We start from the raw sequence: 22,494 nt of genomic DNA, 5'->3' as shown, positions 1-22,494 counted from the left end.
CTGCCTCCCTGCGTTAAATCCCCATTCAGTCTCCTGGTGGGCGGTTGTGTAATGACACCGTCCTGTGTGGTGCAAAGTTGTAAAAATCTGTAGGTCCTCACTTTGCAGTTTTATTGTGCGGAGTTTAGCAGACCTCAGCTGAGTTTATTACCGTTAAATGAATTATAGCTGTTACGTTAAAGCGCTGCCGAAGGACAGGGGGTCATCCATCGGGGCTGACAGCCAGAGCTTTCTGCTGCTGCTGACTCGTATTCTCGGAACTGCTCCTGGCCCAGTCAAAAGTGCAAATTTCGGCCTCGCTGTGATGAACCAGCGCCAAACTCGGTAACAAAGAGCTGGCCCGAGTACACTGCAGCCCGCTTGAAAAGAACCACATCCCAAACGGAACGTCTTCAGGAAATGAGGATAGAATAAAGAAAACACTGGAAAGCGAATATTTATAGAGATAAATAACGCTGGAGATCTGAAAAAAATAAAGATACACGGGATACTCAGATGTATTCCCTAAAAATGTTAAATTGTTTCTCTTTTGCTGCGTGGCTTGCTGTGTGTTCTGCATTTTCCATAGTCATAAAACGGTCATTTTACATGTCATAAACACAAGAGTCTGCATAGGCAGGAAACCCAGAGCAGTACACACAAAATGCTGGAGGAACTTAGCAGGTCAAGCAGCATCTATGAAAATGAATACTGTACATTGTCCCGACGTTTTGTGTGTAATACGTTTTATATATGTTAAAGCTGAAACATTGATGCGCACGAGGGAGAGGGACAAAGAGAAAAAGAGAAAGTGGGAAAGAGGGAAAGACAGGGAGAGAGGGAGGGAGAGATAGGCAGCGAGATTGTGACAGAGAGTGACAGACAGAGGGAGAGAGTGAATGAGAGAGAGAGAGAAGAAAGGCAAACACACACAACACAACTAAACAAAGGAAAACCGCGAAATGCACTGTCTGCACAAATCCCACCCCCTCTCTCTCCGACGTCTTCCTGAACAGCACGGTGTTGCTTTAAATTGTATCCGACGTGATTCCACGTGACTCGTTTGATACAAAGTAACCCTGGGCTGAGTTCGCGGCTGGTCTCGCTGTGTTTGTTTTCACTTGTACAGGCGGCAGCGCAATTACATATTAGTTGCTTCTTTCTTTATTAAAAAAAAGTTAGGATGCCGGAACAGATCAGCATCTCGGAGTTTGTAAGCGAGACGTTAGAAGACATCAACTCGCCGATCACCTCTAACTTCACCTCGAAGATGTCAAACTGCAGGAACACGGTGATTGCTTTGGAGGAGGTGAGCACTGTTTCGTGCGAGAGGAGAAAGGAGGAAAGCGGGTCTTTTGTAAAGCAGGATATTATTGCGTTTCAATGTATTCCAAATGCTACTCGCACTGGCGAATCCTTCTTGTACTTGGGACTGTGTTTTAGATGAGCTGTTTTGGACTATTCCCCCCCCCCCCCCTTCCCCCCGGTACGCTTCATACCACGCAAACGAGGAACAAATTTGCCTATTATGGGCTGCTGTTAAAAAGTAGAAGCATTTTTCTTGAGCAGGTGCCCGCTCGGGAAACTTTGTTTAGCTGCAGTCGGGAATAATGGCAGACAGAGAGGCGGAGCGGGAATCGAACGCGCCTTCAACACTGCACACCCTTTTCGAAAGGGCTGCCCTGGGTTAGTGCCATGGTGACCTCACCTTGTTGATAAAGAGGTGGCAGAGCTGAAGTCAACCCGGTTGATATCTTTTGTTTTCTATCCAAGAGGAATGGCAGTTTCAGTCTTGAAAGTTCGATTGATTTCCCCGCTCCCAGCGCCCAGCCTCCAGTTTGGTTTGCTGTGAGGGGAAAGAGACCCGGGTTTCCACCGCCACCCTTTCTTCTGGAACGGCCTGATTGTAATTGTGTTCTCTCCTGTCAATTCTCTCTGCCTCTCCCCATGCATCACCAGACATTCGATAACTAGTACCCAAACCTGCAGCGTTTTTTGCATTCATTCATTTCGGGAATAAACCCCAGAGGGTGTGATTGCTAAATGGTTCTGGTTCTGGGCCAAAGACCCAGAAATTGAGGTCAGGTCCCACCATTTCGAGTTGTGAAATTGAATGTATTGCGCTTGGTGGCGATCGTGCGGAGATCGAGTGCCTCACATCATCAAGTGCCCGGGGCCGCTTACGAGGCAGTCGGCTACATGTCAAAAACAACACAAAACTTTTTTTTTTAAAAAGAGGGCAAGATGTGAAGGGTGTGAAGAAAGATGGCCGGGAGTTTGGTCCTAGAGACATATTTCAGGTTGAATCTCGGGAAAGGCAGATTCTTTTTTGAGGGAGGGAGATGTGCCAATTTGAATAACTCACACAAAATGCTGGAAGAACTCAGCAGGTCAGGCAGCATCTATGGAGAGGAGTGAACAGTCGATGTTTCAGCGCTGACTTGTGATGTGCACCAGCTGCTCATAATGGCTTCACATGGGCATGATGGGGGGTGGTTGGGCTAAGCAGATATTGTAGGTTGCCCAAGGGTGACCTGCAGGCTAGCAGAGGGAAGGAGCACCTTTGGTAGAGACCTATCTCCACCCCGACACCCACTGTTATTATGTATTGTAATGTACTGCTGCTGCAAAACGACAAATTTCCCAACGTATACCTGTGATATTAAACCTGATTCTGATGCGTACCATGGACTTTATTGTCTGAATGGCCCATTTCGGTGGTGTATGGGTAGAAATATCAAACTCTAGAGGACATGTTTTTAAGGTTAGTAAGGGCAACACGAGGAGCAAGTTTTTTGTAGAGTGTGGTGAGTGGTAGCTGTGGAATGGGTTATCAGGAGTAGTGGCTGAAGCAGCCAGTCTGGTGGAATTTAGATCAGGGGTCCCATCCATTTTTATGTCATGGACCAATACCATTAAGCAAGAGGTCCATGGAGCCCAGGGTGGGAACCTGCTTTAGATCGTCACATGAATACTAAGAACCTAGAGGGATGTGGATGATACACAGTTCACAGACATTTAGGATAAAACTATCAGGGTCAGTACAACATCCTGGGCTAAATGACCTCTCCATTTCCATTGCTGTACAGTTGTATGTTTCATGATAGGTGATTAGAGGATTTTGTTAGAAATAATCATTGTCCAGACTTGTTCTCAGAAAGCAACTAGCACATTACATGTGATGGCACCAGTGACCAATGTTGACGTCCTGCTGACAGTTTATGAAACTATTTCTTTTACTTCTCCTTTCAAAGACGATTCTACTACTAAGCTGCATGTGATTGAAACTGTGATTTACATTTTGATGGTGTGTTTTTCGGGCAAGATGAACGATCTTGTGCTTTGCTGTCTCCGAGGGTTTTTTATGGATTAGAGCAGCCTGGAGACGGGGTATGAGCCCATGATAGACTGCATTCCTTCTCTCCGATTGAGGTGTCGAGCAAGGTGGAAGTCGACGAGAATGAGAGCGGAAGACGGGATGGGTGATTGGTGCTTCCTACCTGCGTTTGGCCGGTCTTCCTCGCTGTCAGAGGAAAGTGCAGGAATCTTGTGTTCCAGACTCAAGGATTGATCTGTGTGCCTGTGGGCTTGTATTGGGGGACTTTGAGGTTCATGTTGCATGTGTTTCTGAATTCTGGTTCCTTTTTTTGTTGTTGCTTTTGAGCGGCTTGATCGAGACTGGCTGTACGGCCTGCAGTAGTCTGGAAGTACCGAACCGAACTGAACTAATCTTGATACTCCTGGACTTCTGGTTTGATGTTGATATTCTCTGTGTGGTTCTCTTGCTTTTTGCCATTTGCGGAATTTGTTCTTCTTTCACACGTTGGGTGTTTGATGTTTTCTTGAACGTGTTCCGTGGCGTTTCCTTGTTTTGTGGCTGCCAGTGGGAGGATGAATCTCAGAGATGCATTCTGTATGCGTACTTAGAACTTGCTTTCCTAGTTACTAGCCTGAATCTGAATGATTGGCTCTGTGCGAGGGCACGATCTGCTTTGTTATCTGAGGAACTGCAAGTTATCCATGAGCATCCCACTTACAATGTTAGTTTTAATTGGGAGTTACAGCACAATAACAGTTTCACCCATGTGACCTACTAACCCATACCTTTTTCGAATGTGGGAGGAAACCCACATGGTCACAGAGAGAATGTGACATTTGCTACTGAAAACTAAGAAGTTTCTAGAAAAATCCAGGAAGCAACTGCCCTATAATTACTGGAAAATTTGCTGAACAATTACATGTATATATAAAATTACAAGCAAGCATAGTAAAGTTAAACTACAAACAAATGAATGATTCTACCCTCTCCACCCCCCCCCCCCCAATCCAACAGCATGCTAGACTCTCTTTTGCTTGTTTTTGATAAGCCAGGTGCTCACATCCTTCACGTTTATGATTTGCACATTGACCCTTAACCTCACTAGGTTAGTGGCAGTGAATGTTCCCGTTTGTTCAACTAGTGCCTACTCCTGCGAGGTACTTGGTTATAGAATGAATTAGGTCCTTCATGTGGCACCTCTCGCTCATGATGGATTACGTGTTTCGACCTCTCTACCTCCCAACCTTTTTTATGCATTGGCCTTTACTGAGGGGGCTGTGGACTCCAGGTTGGGAACCCCTGTCTAGAATCATCTCCTGTGAGCTGTTTCAGTTTGCAGACAACACTGAGACTGGTGGAGTGTTGGACAGTGAAGAGGTTAAAGATTAAAGATCAGCTTTATTTGTCACATGTACATGGAAACACAGAGTGGAATCAATGATCTACACAGCCTGAAGAAATGCTGGGGGGCGTGGGGGTGGGCATCTGCAGGTGTCACCGCGCTTCTGGTGCTAACGTAGCATGCTGACAGCTTACTGACCTTACCTTTGGAACGTGGGAGGAAATGGGAGCCCCCGAATGAAGCCCACGTGGTCGCGAGAGATCAGTTAATATGTGGGTGGACTAAACTGAGTAGTGTGAGGTGGCAGGGTGGAGAGACATCTCTACAAAGGAGGTGTAATGTGCTCCTCCCCTCCGGTATACTGCAGGGCATGCTTGGGAAAGATGTAGCAGCTGCTTAACTTCTCCCAATCAGAGCAACGTGAAGCCAGGGAGTTGTGGCGGATGGTTGTATGAGCTGCTGGGGCTTATCACAAGTCCTGGTTATGTGATCACTGATGTCAGACTGATAATCTCTGAAAAGTACTGATAATGCCTAGGGTCACCCGTCTTGTAAAGACACTGCCCATGATTGATCTTGATTGATCATGATTGTTCTACAGAAGTGGTTTTCCATTGCCTTCATCATCATTATGTGCAGTGTTGCACGGTGGAAGCCCAACACCAAGTGACACGGCATGGTATAGGGCTGACATCATGTGACACGGCATGGTATAGGCCTGACATCATGTGACACAGCATGGTATAGGCCTGACATCATGTGACATGGCATGGTATAGGCCTGACATCATGTGACATGGCATGATGGAGGCCGGACATCATGTGACATGGCACATAATGACAGTGAAAATGAAGTTAATGGCAGGCTCTTAACAACACTGTGGATTCCAAAGGCAACACTACCTGAAAGTGGTCAAGTTAGCTATTCAGATGACAAAGAGAGCCATTGGCACACTTGTCTTCATTGGTCAGGATAGTACGAATAAGAGGGAAGTCATTTTACCGTTGTATACCACTCTGATTCGGCTGTGTGTGAAGTACCTTGGGGAATTCTGGTCACCTCATTACAGGAAGAAAATGGGGTTCAGAAATTGTTTACCCGCGTATTGCACTGCCTGGATTAGACAGTACGAGTTATCAAAGGAGTTCTGACAACCTTGGGTTGTTTTCTCCAGAGTATTGGGGATTGAATGGGATCCTGATGGTATAAAATTCTGAGAGGGTAGACAGTCAGAATCTTTTCCCCAGGGTAGAAATGTCAAACCCGAGAGGGCATGTATTTAAGGTGAGAATAATAAAGTTGAAAGGAGATGTGAGGGATAAGTTCTTTACTTGGAGAGTGGTTGGTGCTCTGGACTGGCTGCCAGGGGTAGATACAATTGTCATCATTAATGTGCTGTTTCATATGATGTTGGCGAACATGGTCTTTCCATGACTGTGATTGTTCTTGGCAATTGTTTCTACAGAAGTAGTTTGCCATTGTCCTCTTCTGGGCCGTGTCTTTACAAGATGGGTGACCCCAGCCATTATAAATACTCTTCGAAGATTGTCTGCTGTCAGCGGTCACGTAACCAGGACTTGTGATCCGCACCAGCTGCTCCCGTGGCTTCATGTGACCCTGATTGAGGGGCAAAGCAGGTGCTATACTTTGCTCAAGGGTGACCTGCAGGCTAGCAGAGGGACGAAGCTCCTTACTCCTCTTTTGGTAGAGACGTATCTGCACCCCGCCACACAACAGTAGATACACCAGCACAGTCTATAAGGCGTTAAGAGAGACACGTGATTATGCAGGATCTGAAGTGATATAGATTATGTGGAGGCAGAACAAATTTAGTTTAATTTGGCACTATATCCAGCACAGACATCGAAGCGTCTTTTCCTGTGCTGTGCTGTTATGTGTTCTTTGTAATTGTTTGCGACCTGGACATTATGTGAGGCATTCTTGCTGACTGATTGGTTGTGGGTTTGCTAAGTTCTCTCTGTGGCAGAGTTCCCCAATGTTATGCAAGCAATCCAGTGTCACTTTATGTTGGCACCTGATTGTTAGCTACACCTGGCATACCCACCTGTCATCACTGACACTTTCACCACATTTTGTGGAAGTACTTACTTAGTTATGACTGTTCTGATATGACCCAAGGTCATGAAAATTGTGATAAACATGAAGTTGTTTCTTGTGTGTGCTTTCCCTTGGTAACTTTTGGGGAACTTTCTGTGGTGCGGTTGGAGAACTCCAAGTAAAAAAAAAACTTATTCTGCACATGTTTAAATCTTTCTATTCTTCCATTAAATGCATGTCTTCTAGTACTTGACATTTCGACACTGGAGACAGGATTCTGACTGTTCACCCTATCAATGCCTCAGAATTTTAAATCATCAGGTCCCCACTCAATCCCCAGTGCTCTGGAGAAAACAACTCAACTTCGTCTGAACTCTCTTGTTAACTCGTACCGTCCAATCCAGGCAGTGCAATACTTTGGTAAACCTCTTCTGAACCCTCTCCAAAATTCCTATTTTCTTCCTGTAATGAGGTGACCAGAATTCCCCACGGTACTCCACACGCAGCCTAACCAAAGTGTTATCAGCCGTACTTGGTGTGGAAGTCAGTCGGATCCCAGTGTTTCTTCCTGGTCAGTTTGTGCTGAATTTTGGCAGGACTGTAATTGAAATGTCCAGGTGTCCTAATGAATTGTTTGTGGAATTTTCCCTTATTAATTAATGTATCTGTTTATTTAGCAATACAGCACAGAGTAGACCCTACCAGCCCTTCAAGCTATGCCACCCCAGCAACCCCACAACCCTGATTAACCCTAACCTAATCGTGGGACAATTTACCTGGTATGTCTTTGGACTGTGGGAGGAAACTGGAGTACTCGGGGGAAACCCACACATTGCAGGGGGAGAGTGTACTGAGACTCCTGCAGAATGGCGCTGGAATTGAACCCTGACCTCCGGAATGGCGTGAGCTGTAATAGCATCACGCTTCGATGGTGTCATTCCCGTAAACCTTCCCTGAACCCTCTCCAATGTCAGTGTAGTCCTTTTTAGATATGGGGCCCAACTGATTATCCAAGAATTCACCAATGAAAGGGGAGAAAAATCTCAGATTTTAATGAACTCAGAAATGATTTCTGCTGGGCATGAACACGTGTTGGAGGAGATGAAGATTAAGCCACCCTTAGCTGAATTGCCATCTGATACTCACTGCAGTGAAAGCATTATGCATGTGATGAGGTCCCATGTTCGTGTTTCTGCGTATGCATCGTGAGACGTTTAAGAGTTAACCACTATGAGAGTTCAATTCCGACATCATCAGTAAAGTGTCTGTACATCCTCCTGGTGGAATGCATGGGTTTTCTCCAGGCGCTCCGGCTTCCTCCCACAGTCGCAGGACCTGCCAGTCAGGAAGTTAATTGCTCATTGTAAATTGTCCCACGACGAGATTAAATTGGGTGGGGTTGTTCAAGGGTGGCTTGGCTTGAAAATGTAGAAGAGTCTATTCTTGTGTCTCAATAAATAAATGTGAGTGTCCAGAAACTGAGAAATGGTATATACTTAGCAGTCGTTACTACTTCCATAGATCCTTTATCCGTATTTATACTGTGTGTTCTCCTTGGATTTTGTCACACTGTAATTGCATTTCTTTTACAAAACTGCTGCAGTGCTGTTCACAGTCGGATCGTGACAATGGAGTGTGACGAGATCACATTAGCGGTGTCAAATTAGGGTCCAAATTCAGATTTATTTATTCAATATACGTAGAAGCATATACACCTGCATGCTGGTGTTCCTGAATTTTGAAAGTTATTTAACTACTTCTGTTAGTTCCTGCTGCCTTCTAATCCCACTCACCTGCTGGGCTCAGAGAAGTTACCAATTATTTGTTTGTTATTGCACAGAGCATAGTGACTTTGAACATAGAACAGTACAGCACAGGAACTGGCCTTCAGCCCACAATATTGTGCTCAACCAATAGAATTAGTAATTAACTTGCCAACTAACCTAATTCCTTCTGCATACACAATGTCCATACCCTTCTAATTTCCTCATATTCATGTGCCTATCTAAACATCTCTTGAAAAGGTCCCTAGCAAGTCCCTAGGCAGCGCATTCCAGGCACCCATCGCTCTGTGTTTTAAAAAATCAACAACCAACCAACCAAACAACAACATGCTCCTCACATATCCTTCGAAGATACCCCCCCCCCCACCTTAAATGCATGTCCTCTAGTATTAGGCATTTTAACCCTGGGGAAAATATACAGTCTGTCTACTCTACCTCTGCCTCTCATAATCTTTTAAACCTCTATCAGATCTCCCCTCAGCATCCGAAACTCCACAGTAAACAACCCAGCCTCTCGTTATAGAATATGCCCTCTAATCCAGGCAGCTTCCTGGTAAACCTCTTCTGTACTCTCTCCAATGCCGTGACATCCTTCCTACAATGTGGTGACCAGGACTGTATGCAATACTTCAGATGTGACCTAACTAAAGTTTTATAAACCCTTACTTTTGAACTCAGTACCTCAACTACTATAGGCAAACATGCTGTATATCTTCTTGACCACCCTATCAACCTGTGTAGCCCTTTTAGGAAGCTATGAACTTGGACGCCAAGATCCCTCTGCTCATCAACGCTGTTAAGTCTTGCCCTTAACAGTGTACTCCCTGACCTATGTTCGGGAAAGGAGTAAGGAAAAGGAGCGATTACATCTGAATTTAAAGAAGAAATCTGACTGGTTGATGAGTTTAGTTTACATCGTGGAAGGCTTAAGGTCCATTTCTGGTGTGTGTTGAGTTGGCTGATCACCACAGTTGCAAACCCTCCTGGACTACTAGAAGTTGTAGCTGAAGAGTAATTTCCCCAGAACACTTCTACAAGCAAATCTAGGAGAGCTGCATTTTCATTGAGCACTTTGTAGCTAACTTTGGAATGTAGACTGACATCTAGAAAGTTGGAATAATCCACTTGGCCACTTTTCTTTCCCTTTTGGCCCTGGAAAGACTCCAAGCCCATCCTCTCACCTCAATATAGTTGGTGTGTGGGAAATCATTTGATAAAACTTGTTGGAAGATGTTCAATTTAATGTGGCAAGCTTGGGTTTGTCGCTGACTTATAGAATTGTAATGGTGTTGGTCCCACAGAGGTAGAAGTGGATGGAGTTCTCCATTTGGAAATAATATCTGTTGACTGAGGTGATGAGAACATTGTGTTTGCCTGTGGTTCAACTTCCTTACAACTCTACTGCCCCAGTCCATTTCCCAAACATGCCAAAATACTGAGGTATTAGGGAAAAGATTTGCATAAACAAAATGTCATCCTGTAACACTTCACAGTTTACGATGAGAGTACAGGTGCAATTGGTAGAGTTATTGTCTTTCACTGCCAGTAACCCAGGTTCAATCCTGACTCTGCCTTCTGACCCCACCCGTGTGGCGTTCACATTTTCTTCCAATGTTGGATTCTTTCAGGTGTTCTGGTTTCTGCCCACCTCCCAAAGATGTACAGATTTAAAGTCCATAGTAAATTTATTATCAAAGTCCATATATGTCACCATCTACAGCTCTGAGATTTGTTCTCTTGTGGGAAATCACAGTAAATACAAGAAACACAATAGAATCAATGAAAGAGCACACCCAGACAGATGGACAAACAACCAATGTACACAAAACAACAAACTTTGCAAATGCAAAAAGAAAGAGAATAAAAAAGCAATAAATATTGAGAACATGAGATGAAGAGTCCTTGAAAGTGAGTCCAGAAGTTGTGGGAACAGTTCAGTGATGGGATGAGTGAAATTGAGTGAGGTTATCCCCACTGGTTCACGACCCTGATGGTTGAGGGGTGATAACTGTTCCTGAACCTGGTGGTGAGGGTCCTGAGGCTCCTGTACCTCCTTCCTGATGGCAGTAGTGAGAAGAGAGCATCTCTTAATTAGGTTAATTGAGCCTAGTGTGTAGGTGAGTGATAGAACCTGTGGTCTGGGGGAGAATTGATAAGAATATGGGGAGAATAAACTTTAGGTTAAAGTAAGTGGATAGTTCCTGATTGGTGCGAGTGCAGTTGGCTGAAGGGTGTTTCCAAAGCTGTGTCTTTTGGTAATTCTGAGAGAATGTCTGATCGTCAGAGTTGCAATCCCTCCAGGACTGAAGTTGAGGTCTTGAAATCACTTGTATTGAATCTTCTGAGGGATTCGATCTATTGAGTGGTTCAAAGTTATTTCCCTATAACTATCATTCCCGAATAATGCTACACCCCAGTCTGCCATTGACCTTTGAGTGTTGTGGACTATCAAAGTCACTTGTATGTATATATGAGAATTTAAAAAAAATATTAAGCTGTACCTCATGCATTGTAGCATTGTAAATATCTGTTTTGCACAGACCGGATTAGCACCACAACCTTGTTATTAGCAATGAAAATAAAGTTCTATTCTATTTTATTCCTAAACCATTATGGATGACTTCACTCACTTCAATTTTGAACTGATTACAAAATCTACAGACTTTCTTTCGAAGACTCTACAACCCAAGTACTCAGTATGATTTTTAAAAAATTTACATTCACAAAATTTGTCTTCTTTTGTACATCGGTTGTTTGTCAGTCTTTCTTTATGTACAGTTTTCATAAATTCTACTCTATTTCTTTTACATTCCTGTAAATGCCTGCACAGAGATAAATCTCAGTATATGGTGACATATATGTATTTTGATAGTAAGTTTAGTTTGACTTTATCATTCGAACAAAGTATTTCTCTCCTTCGATTGCCTTGTCATTTTCCCTTTATAATATGCTGCTTTACAATTTTATATTTCCTTGCCCTGAACATTTTACTGCCTCTTGCTTAGCCAGTCAAGCAGTGATCTCCGCAGAGCCTGTTGACAAAGGATGGTTTGGACAGGGGAGATATGAGTCATAAGTGTGCCTGAGATGGAAAGCTTGAAAGAAGTCCCTTATGTAATACAAATTTAAACATCATATAACTCCTTCATTTTGGGCTGTATTTACTTTCCACATAAACAGTGGAATAAACCTCAGACACACCTGTCTGGTGCATTTGAACAGAGTATAGCTGTTTGATTTCCAAATATTTGGTTTCTTGGTCCAATTTCTGAATGAAAGGCCCTAAGTAACAAGATTCGGGTATTTAAAAGCAGACTTTACCAATATGTAAAATACTTACAGCAGAGCATGAGGTTAGGTTGGAGGAGTACTCTGTGATACAAAAGTGATACACTGTCTCAACATATTTAGGAAAGAATACACAGTTATCATTTGTAGATAAGTCTCAAAAGGAATTTCCATTGCGATGAATCATTTATGATCTTCGAGCCTATCAAATGCTTTATAATGCTTTATTTCTTTTGTAGGGGTAACATGATAAACAAGCAGAATATGGCAGCATTCCAAAATGAGTAAAGTCTTTTAAAAAAGTATCTGACTAGCATTTGTACGCCACCATTTTGAGGAGGTTCCTTAATGTGCTTTGGCCAGTGAAATTATTATTGTAATCTGTCTCTGGTTGTTGGATGAGGATTGATATTGTTGAGGGAAATTTCTTTTCCTTCCCTTGATATATGCTTGACATTTGATGCAAAAGCTGGCATTTCAGAGAGAAGTAGACTTTTCCAACTGCTTTTGGTAATGAGCCAGTACAGTATCATTTCACTCAGTCTACTGCCTTGAAACCGAGAGTGCTACCAGTTAATCCTTGATGGGCACAATTGAGTTAATGTAATTCTAACCTGTTTCAAATGATACCAGTTGGAAATTTTTTGGGACAAAACTCCAGGCTAAAGCTCTGATGGGCTAACAAGTTTGTTGGGTTCAAAGTAAGTTTATTATCAAAGTACGCATACAGTTTGTCTACCTTGAGATTCATTTTCTTGCAGGCATTTACTGGAAAATAAAGAAATCCAGTAGAATTTATGAAAAACTATACATACTGAAGACCAACAAACATCCAATGTACAAAAGGAGGCAAATTGCGCAAATAATTAAAAAAAAAAGTAAATAGGTAACAGTGAGTTGTAGAGATCTTGAAAGTAAGCTCATTGGTTGTGAAATGCATTCATTATTGAGGTGAGTGAAGTTATCTGTAGTGGTTCAGGAGCCTGACGGTTGTAGGGTAATAACTGATCTTGCACCTGGTGGTGTGAGACCTAAAGCTCCTGTATCTCCTGTCTGGCGGAAGAGGCGAGAACGGAGCATGGTCCGGATGACGGGTCCTTGATGATGAATGCTGTTTTCTTGTGGCATCACTCCTTGTAAATGTAGTCAGTGATGGGCTAGGCTGTATCCAGAACTTTTTGGAGATTGTGCTGTTCCTGGGTACTGGTGCTTCCATACCAGGCCGTGATGGAACAGGATACTCTCCATTGTGCATCTATAGAAGTCTGTCAAAGATTTAGGTGACGTGCCAAATCTGTTTGCAGTGGGTCTTGTTCTGCAGACATTACTTGCCTTTTGCCTTCACAGGCTATTCATTAGCTTGCATTTTCAGCAAGTCATTGGGCAATGCACACTGGAGTATGGGGGCGGGGGTGCAAAATATACTGAGAATGATACTCCACAAGTTCTGTTTCATACAATTAACCAAACAAGATATATCCCAGTACTTCAAATTCCCCATGACTCAGGAGGTTGGTGGCTGACCTTTCTAGGTCATGTGCTACTTAAAATGGTGCAGCGGTACACACCGGTCGGCCTTGACCTTTAGGCAAGGGATAAGCAGGTCAAACTCTGTTATTTTCATGGACAATGTAAACATTGCATAACATAGGATTGTACTCAACTGTGACCTTTCTATGGTCAAAGAGCAAGCTTCCTGATAGCATTTGAGTGGGATCTTGGCATCAGTGCAATTGACTGTAGGCAAGACTATTTTCAAGAGAAGATGGGAGGGCGGAAAAGATCTCCCGGAATTCTGCAGCCTATATACCTGAGTAATTGACCTTCCTGGCAGAGTGGAAAGAGTTTTTCATTCTTTATTCTATCTAATCCTTTACTGGGTTTTGAACATCCCTATTTAACTTTTACACTTAACCCTTTTGACTCTAAGTAAAATAATCCCAACTTCTCCAGGTTTTCTGAGTAACTTTATTTTTAAATGGTTCCTTATGGAACAGTCTATTCCATTGAAAGTTTGGTTAAGTGCAGCTAGAAATAGAAATGTTAATCAATGCTTGATTTCTGTTATTTGCACTCCCAGTCAATTTTGTGTATTGAGTTACTACTTAATATTTTCCACTGAAGTTGACTTGCATTACTTGTCTTCAAGTTGACCACACACCAACTCCAAATCCACTCGCAGACTGACGCTTTGGCAGACCTAACCACAAACACAAACATTTGAAGGTGCTCACGTTTCACCGCCTGGCTCCCCATGTGTTCTCTCCACAATCACCATATCTGACTCTGGTTGGGTAGTCTCCTTTCTTAAAGGGATGGTGGGTGGCAAAATAAAATCAAACTAAGTGGCTATGTAAACTTGTAAAATTTATTTATCATCTTGTTATTGGCCCAAAGAATTTTGTAAGATCATTATTACGTGCAGCAGGAGCGGATTTTTTGCTGGTCTTCTGAAAGTTTTTTTTCCCCACTCATGACCCTGTCTTAGAGTTTAGGCCCAATTTCCATGGTAAAAAAGAGCTTTTTTATGGTGGAGCAATCCAGTTCTCGGTGAACGTTGGTGACCAGAAGATGTCGATTTGAAGTTAACTGGTTTCCATTGAGAATCTCTGACAGCTGAGCAAGGAGGTGAATGCTGGTTTGTATGTTCTGGCTTGGTGTTTGATCCTTGCAAGACAGAAGTGGGCAGCACAGTAGTAAAGAGATTAGCACAATGCTTTACAGTACCACAGACAATTCCCGTTGCTGCCTGTGAAAAGTTTGTATGTTCTCCCCGTGACCGCTGAGATTCCTCTGGGTGTTCCTGTTTCCTCCCACAGTCCAAAGATGTACCAGTTGGTAAGTTCATTGGTCATTGTAAATTGTCCCATGATTAGGCTAGGATTGGGGGATTGTTGGACAGAGTAGCACAGAGGGCCTATTTTATTTATTTATTGATATACAGGCTGGAGTAGGCCCTTCAAGCCATGCCATCCCATAGTCCTCCAATTTAATGCTAGCCAGATCATTGGAAAATTTACAATGATCAATTAACCAACCAACTTGTACATCCTTGGACTGTGGGAGGAAATCCAGTGCTGTATTTCAATAAATAACAATGAAGTGAAATATTTTGCATTTTAAAGAGTGACATTTGATCCTGATTTGGAAAGTGTATGGCAAGTCCATTGGTATCACTGGTTCAGAGTGCTGGCACGTCCTAGCCAATAGCACTGGGAATACCTTCATCTGAAAGTCTGCATGTTCAAGGGGATTTAGCAATGAACTGCATATGTTGGCCTTGAATTAATGAATCAATAAATGATCTTTGAACTAATAGGATTTTTAAATTTCACCTCCTCTTCTATCCCATATCATCTGTGTGATGTTGCAGCAAGAATGTCTTTCACTGCACTTGTACCTTGCTATATTTGTCCAAATGATAATAAAGTGGGCTTGATGATTTCGGTTATTCAGGATTTGTACCAGTATGAATAATTAGCTGAAAGGTAGAGTTGCTGGTTTAAACACCCGGTGCATATTTTGGAACTCCCTTGTTTCCTAACACTTTGGGTGGATGTTTCTTTCTATTGGGACATCTTGATTCAGGGTAACCCACCTATGAACTGACCAGACCCCGCTGTGCTCAGGTTGTTGACTCTGCAGGGCTCTGCCATCCACTCTTTCTTAACGCTTGTACCTGGGAAAAGGAAGTGACTCATGTTAATGCTAACCAGCTGGGCAAACTAGCATCCATTCATTTCCCAGTTTGAGGAACTGTGTGTGGGGTTGTTTTGATGATAGAGGGCAGAGTTTGGATGATAAAGGAAAACCAGGTTTTCTCATCACCCACCAACAACCAGTTAGACAAAGGGTTCCCAACCTTTTTTATGCCTTGGAGCCTTATCATTAACCAAAGGTTCCGTGGACCCAAGGTTGGGACCCTTGAATTAGAACTTGATTATTCAACTGAATAATTGTCCTGATTTTGAGTTGGGCATAAAAAGTATTCCAAATGCTTCCTGATGAATTACTTCAAGTGGAAGTGAGGCTTAGGGAGTCCCACTGAAAAGTCTTGGCCCAGAACGTTGACTGTTTACTCTCCTCCGTAGATGCTGCCTGACTTGCTGAGTTCCTCCAGCATTTTGTGTGTGTTTCTAAGTGTTTAATTTGAGTTTAGATAGACCTTGTTCAGATTGGATTGGATCATGTTCCTTCTATCATGGAAACCCCTCCCAACAAAAAATAGTGGATGCGGCCTAATCCATCCTAGGTAAATCCACCATTGGGCACATCTGCATGAAACATTGTTGGAGGAAAGCAGCGTCCATCATCAGGGATCCCCACCACCCAGGACATGCTCTCTTCTCACTGCTGCCATCAGGAAGGGGGTACAGGAGCCTTAGGACTCTCACCAGTAAGTTCAGAAATAGTAATCCCTCAACCATCAGGCTCTTGAATCAGAGGGTATACTTCACTCAACTTCACTCACCCCAACACTGAACCGTTCCCACAACCTATGGACTCACTTTCAAGGACTCTTCATCTTATGTTCTCAATATTTATTGCTTATTTATTTATCATTACTATTTCTTTATTTTTGTATTTACACAGTTTGTTACTTTTGCACCTTGTTTGAATGACCAAGTTGGTGCAGTCTTTACTGATTGTATTATGGTTACTATTATGGACTTATTGAGTATGCCTGCAAGAAAATTAATCTCAGGGTTGTATATGCACTTTGATAATAAATTTACTTTGAACTTTGAACACCAACTTAATGGTGATAGCATATAAAATTTGTCATTAAATCACAATGAAATATTGAGATAGGTGACCAAAAATTTGGTTAAGGATTGGTTATAAGGTATGTTCTAAAGAGGAAAGAGAGACCGATATGGTAAAGTTGTGGCAGAGATTTAGGATGTTGCCAAGATTGGTGAAGTTTAACCTTGAAGGAAGTTTGGCAAGGTAAAGGTTATTTTCTGTTGTACAAAGGAGACCAAGAGAAGACTTAACCGAAGTGTATACAATTATAAGAGACCTAGAGTGCATGCTTAGGTATAATTGGCTTCCCTCTGTGGAAATAAGTGGCATAGATATAATGGTAACAGAAATAAGGAAGGATTATGTACTTTTTCCATGTAAGGATCGAGGTGGAAGGTTTCAATGTTAAAATACCTTGTGAGTGATTGCTGTGATGGACGATGGGTGATGGATAATCTTGTAGCATAAGAGCTGGGAAGTGGGATAAGCCCATGGGGTAGTGCGGTAGTGTAGTAGCTAGCACCAGCAAGCTGGATTCAACTCCTACGGCTGTCTGTAAGGAGTTTGTACATTCTCCCCGTGATCATGTGGGTTTCCTTTGGATTCTCCATCCTGTTTTCCTCCCAAATTCCAAAAACAAAATGGGTTGGTAGATTAATTAGTCACATGGGTGTAACTGGGCAGAACTGGTTCTTTGGGCTGGAAAGGCCTGTTACTATGCTGTTTCTCTAAATGACAAATAGTTTGAATAGCTAGGGTAGATCATTGGTCCAATTCTGGATGCGTGGATAAAACTAGAGGGCGGAGACTTAAGGTGAGAGGAGAAATGTTTAGAGGACATTTGAGGGGCATGATTTTCACACAAAAGATGGTAACTGTATAGTACAAGCTGCCAGGGGAGGCAGATATAAATAACAGCATTTAAAATTGCTTCGACAAATATGTAAATGGAAAATCAGAGTAGGAATCAAATTTCACTTTATTGTTGTTTTATGCAATGTATGTATATGCAGAAAGTATGTATGCCGTTTACGGCCCTGAGATTCGTCTTTCTACAGACAGCCATGAAACACAGAAACACCATGCAACCCGTTCAAAGAAAGCATCAAGCACCCAATGCGCCAAAAAATGAACAATCATGCAAACAGCTAAAAAACGCAAAACGTAAAACATCAAACCACAGAGTCATTGAAACAGTCTAGGAATGTTCAGCTTAGCTCAGTTTAGTTAAATATTGCATTGTGTTGTTTGTTGACTGCAGGCTGCAGAGCCAGTCTGCCTCGATCAAAATTACACAGAATAGCATTAAAAAAAGGAGTAATCAGAAACCAGGGACACATGATAACATAATCTGCAGAGTCCAATTCTTAAGCCGTTCTGATTAAATCTTGCCCAAGACTTAAGCCTACAGCACCATTCTCCGTCAGTGTTGAGCGAGAGGGAGAGAGACTAGTCAAACACAGCCACCTTCCTCCTGGAGTAGTGACCAATAACTTGAGAGACTGTTCACAGGCAGCCACCTTTCTCTGGTAGGAGAGGGAGAGAATACACACACGCACACAGGCAGACGGCGCTGAACTCCCACTCACCTTCTACTCTCATCCTCGTTGATTTCAATCTTGCTCGAAGCCTTGATCAGCGAGAAATGGAGTCGATCAGACTTATTGTCCTCCAGGCCACACACTCCACTCGAAAGCTCACCAAACTCCCTTGGACACAGCAAAGCACCAGACTGCTGAATTGGTCTGAAAATACACAATCAAAATGTAAATCATAGGTTCCAAGCTTAGCAGCAGAATCATATTTGAAAGTGAAAGAAGTAGTTTTGTAAACTGTCCGAAGGATGTCACCTTTGGTGGCATTGCTCATTGGTGCCATCTTCATGTGCAGTGCAATACATTAAAAATACTATAAATTACAATAATAAATTACAAAGAATTAAATCACAAAAATAGTGAGGTGGTGTTCAGGGTTGGTTCATTGTGTGTTGAGAAATCTGATGGTGGAGGGGAAGAAGCTGTTCCTTGAATGTTGAGTGGGTGTTGTCATGCTCCTATGGGCCCCATTCAGGAAAGCAGGACTGATATTGCTAGGCGTCTGCGGCACCAACGTGCTTCAGTGGCTTATCACTCCCATTCCGATTAGTATTTTATTTCCAGCATGTCATAATGGGTCTACTGGCCTTGCCCCTGAAATCAGCAAATTCACAGTCAAACACAGAGAAGGTCAGCATGTTGCTCATTGGGAACTGTTTATTGGCAACTCATTCACCTTTGATATGTAATCTTTGAACTCACAAGTGTGGTAATATCTAACTTCCTGCTCACATTGGCAACGCTTCCTGAAACGTTCCTATTTTACTGTGCTGTTGAAATGAAATTTTATTGTAGCTTTCTCGGTTTGGATTCTGAGAGAGCATTACTTCTATTTATTTGTTGAGATAGAGCACAGAATGGGCCCTTGTGACCCTTTGAATCACACCGCCCAGCAACCCAGATTTAACCCTAGCCTAATCACAGGGCAGTTTACAATGACCAATTAACCTACTTAGTGGTGTGCCTATGGACCGTGGGAGGAATCCAGAGCATCTGGAGGAAACCCACCCATTCTACTGGGGCGAAGTACGGAGACTCCTTACAGAGGATGCCAGGATTGAACTCCGTACTCTGACGCACCAAGCTGTAATAACGTTACGCTAATCAGTACATCACTGAGGTCCTGTTGTGGTGATTTAAAACAGCTGAAGCTGGCAAGGGCAAGGGAACTGGATTCAGGTTATTTGGTTTTGAGAGTTGAATGGTGACTACAGTGTTCTTGAGCAGGAGGTGTTGGCCTGAAGCTTTTGGCCATCAGTACGGAGAGACAATCTGATGAGTTTTCCTTCACAAGTCTGTTCCTGACTAATGTGCCTAAGCATTGCCAAACAAATCATCTCCCAGTCTCTTGCTGGATCTGTTGCTGGCCAAAGGCCTTTGACTTTATTCCAAACCTGGAATAAAAGAGAATATCAGGCAAATGAGGGGAAGTTGAAAGATGTGTTTTTGGGAATCTCTGGCCAATAACTGCTTGAAGAGGAGAAGGACAATTCAGGAAGGCAGTCAGAGCCTGGAGTCCATGCAACAGGGGCACAGAGAAACCCAGTGTAGAGTGTGAAAGGAGAGAAATGCTTCACGAGCTACCCAGCTGTTATCAGAGCTCCTAGTACCCACATTGGCTTCCTCGAATACTGAAAGGCCTGGATGTGCAGAGGATATCCTCACTAGTAGGTGACTCTAGGATCTGAGGGCACATCCTCAGAATGAAGAGAAGCTGAGTTGAGGAGGAATTTCTTTAGCCAGTGGGTGTGGAATCTGTTGCCATAGAGGGCTATGGAGGCCAAGTTATTGGGAGTATTTAAGGCAGAGATTGATAGATTCTTGATTAGTAAAGGGAGAAGGCAGGAGAATAGGCAGGGAGTAAGAAATATAGTCATGGTGGAGCTGACTCTATAGGCTGAATCACCTAATTCTGCTCCTAAATCTTAAGGTCTTCAGTTACCTGATAAGCCAGAACTAGAATGGCAGCAAGTATCCTCAATCTCAATCGAGGAAGCTCCCTCAATTGTAAGACTCTATGCTCCAATGATTTGAATGGGTTTGCTAATCTGGATGAGAAGATTAGATTCTTAAATTAAAAACTGCTAAATTTTATTTCAGCTATTTCAATTGTTTTGAAAATGTCTCTGATAATTAGAGTTGTCAAGGCCTTGGCAGCCATCAGATGGCCCAGGACAAGGCCTCAGGATCCACCTGATGGAGGCCTTGTTGGTGCACTGAACCGTTCTGTTACACAGGACTGGAGTGGCTGCTTTCAATCTATAGGGCTGTGCTGTGAAAGGTTACTCAGGTCATGGAGATTGCAAGGACCTGGTCCAATCTGGGTGATTTTATTTGTTACAAGAGTCGGTCATGTTGCCGTGGAGATTGTGTGAGGATGCCCTATTTCTTTCCCTGAAGGATGCTCGAAAGCCAGAGAGATACTTGAAATAATCCACTTGTTTGGTCTTCTGGTACTAGTTTTCCATTAATGGATTGTTTGATTATTTAACTGCTCAGCTTGCTGTGTGGAATTTGTACAGTCCCTCAACCTTTGGTCCAGTGCTCCAGATCGCAGTTCGGTAACATTACTGATCTTCTACCTTCGTTCTGTGGCATCATGTGGCTGAATGCTTTCAATATTTGAAAAGCTACTGAGCTGTCGCCCCAGTGAGTGCTACTTTGGGGATGTAATTGCCCATTTAAATAGGTTTGTGTGTGCGCCTGAAGAGAGAGCAGATGGAATGCAGCCAAAGCTCTTCCAGATGTAACTACTCCACTCTATGAAATAGTTGCCAGATGTGGCAATGCGAGCACAACCTCCACACAACTTTACCCACCCTAATCACCACTCAGGTCTGCAAATACTTATATACCATCAGGAAGAAGTTACAGGGGGGGTAATAGCTGTTTCTAAACCTGGCAGTGTGGGTCCTTAGGCTGCTGTACCACCTTCCTGATGGCAGCAGCGAGAGGAGAGCATGTCCAGGGTGGTTAGGGTCCCTGATGATGGAAGTTGCTTTCCTGTGACAACGCTCGCGTAGATGTGCTCAGTGGTGGGGAGGGCTTTTTCTGTGATGGACTGGGCCGTACCCACTACTTTTTGTAGGATTTTTTGTTCAAGGGCATTGGTGTTTCCATACCAGACTGTCAATATACTCTCACCACACATCTATAGAAGTTTGACATGCCATCTAAAACTTCGACAAATCTTCGCAAACTTGTAAGAGAGTAGAGGTGCTGCCATGCTTTATTCTTAATGGCAGTTACGTGCCGGACCTGGGACAGATCCTCAGAGTCGATCATATCTTCAACATTGAGCTTTGGGACGGAGAGGGAGATTGTTTGGGAACGTGACCTGGCGAGCTGTATGCGGACAGTGTCGGAGCAGGTTCGAGGGTGGGTACTCTTTGGTGACGACTTGCCACCTGACACTCCAAAACTTTCCACCGTCTGATGCACAAGTTGATGGTGTGATGGTGAACCCTGGCTTAGATAAGTGCAGTTTCATAACCTAACTACCTCAAAGTTCAAAAGTTCAATGTAAATTTATTATCAAAGTAGATATTTATCACCATATACAACCCTGAGATTTGTTTTCTAGCAGACATTCATGTTAAATGCAGCACAGTAGTGTAGTGGTTAGCACAATGCTTTACAGGACCCGAGACACAGGTTCAAGTCCTGTCACTGCCTGTAAGGAGTCTGCATGTTCTCCCCTTCACTGTGTGGGTTTGCTCTGGGTGTTCCAGTTTCTGCCCACATTCCAAAGGCCTACTAGCTGGTAGGTTAATTGATCTTGGAAATTGTCCCGTGATTAGGCTCGGATGAAATCGTGGGGTTGCTGGGTGGCATGGCTTGAAGGGCGGGAAGGGCCTATTCCGCCTGCGTCTCATTACAGACAGACAGACAAAGAGGCACAATAGAATCAGTGATAAACTGAACACGACGAGACGGACAAACAACCAGTGTGCAAAACACAACAAACCGCAGATACAGGAAGAAAACAGAAATAGTAATAAATAATCAATAAATATCGAGAAAATGAGATGAAGAGCCCTTGATCGGTTGTGGGAACAGTTCAGTGTTGGGGTGAGTGAAGTTATTCCCTCTGGTTCAAGAGCCGGATGGCTGAGAGGTAATTACTGTTCCTGAGCCCGGTGCTGTGAGTCCTGAGGCTCCAGTAACAACTTCCTGATGGCAGCAGCAAGAAGAGAGTATGGTTGCTGTTCTTAAACTGCACCCAACCATGTCATGAAGTGCTGTGGGGGGGGGGGGGGGGGTCGGGTGTGGAACTTAAATTGGTCGTAGCTAATGCTTACGAACAAGTGCCTTTTTTAATCAGAGTGTCTGTGTGACAAAGCAGACTCTGTATTGTTGCCGGACAAGTCTGGACACATTCCA

At 43.3% G+C, this 22,494-nt stretch overlaps 1 protein-coding gene across 1 annotated transcript in view; it reads left to right on the top strand.

Annotated features, from left to right (window-relative positions):
* The first annotated feature begins 830 nt into the window (after positions 1 to 830).
* The window catches only part of LOC140719622 (arf-GAP with SH3 domain, ANK repeat and PH domain-containing protein 2-like), a 111,780-nt gene continuing 90,116 nt past the window's right edge, over positions 831 to 22,494 (top strand). Inside the window, exon 1 of the mRNA XM_073034352.1 lies at positions 831 to 1,288. Coding sequence (XP_072890453.1) covers positions 1,163 to 1,288 — 126 coding nt within the window. The 5' untranslated portion in view covers positions 831 to 1,162. The remainder of the gene's footprint in view (positions 1,289 to 22,494) is intronic.

This window comes from Hemitrygon akajei, chromosome 32 (assembly GCF_048418815.1).
Source record: "Hemitrygon akajei chromosome 32, sHemAka1.3, whole genome shotgun sequence".
NCBI lineage: Eukaryota > Metazoa > Chordata > Chondrichthyes > Myliobatiformes > Dasyatidae > Hemitrygon > Hemitrygon akajei.
Note: the sequence above shows the minus strand (reverse complement) of the source record. Positions and strands in the feature narration are given on the sequence as shown.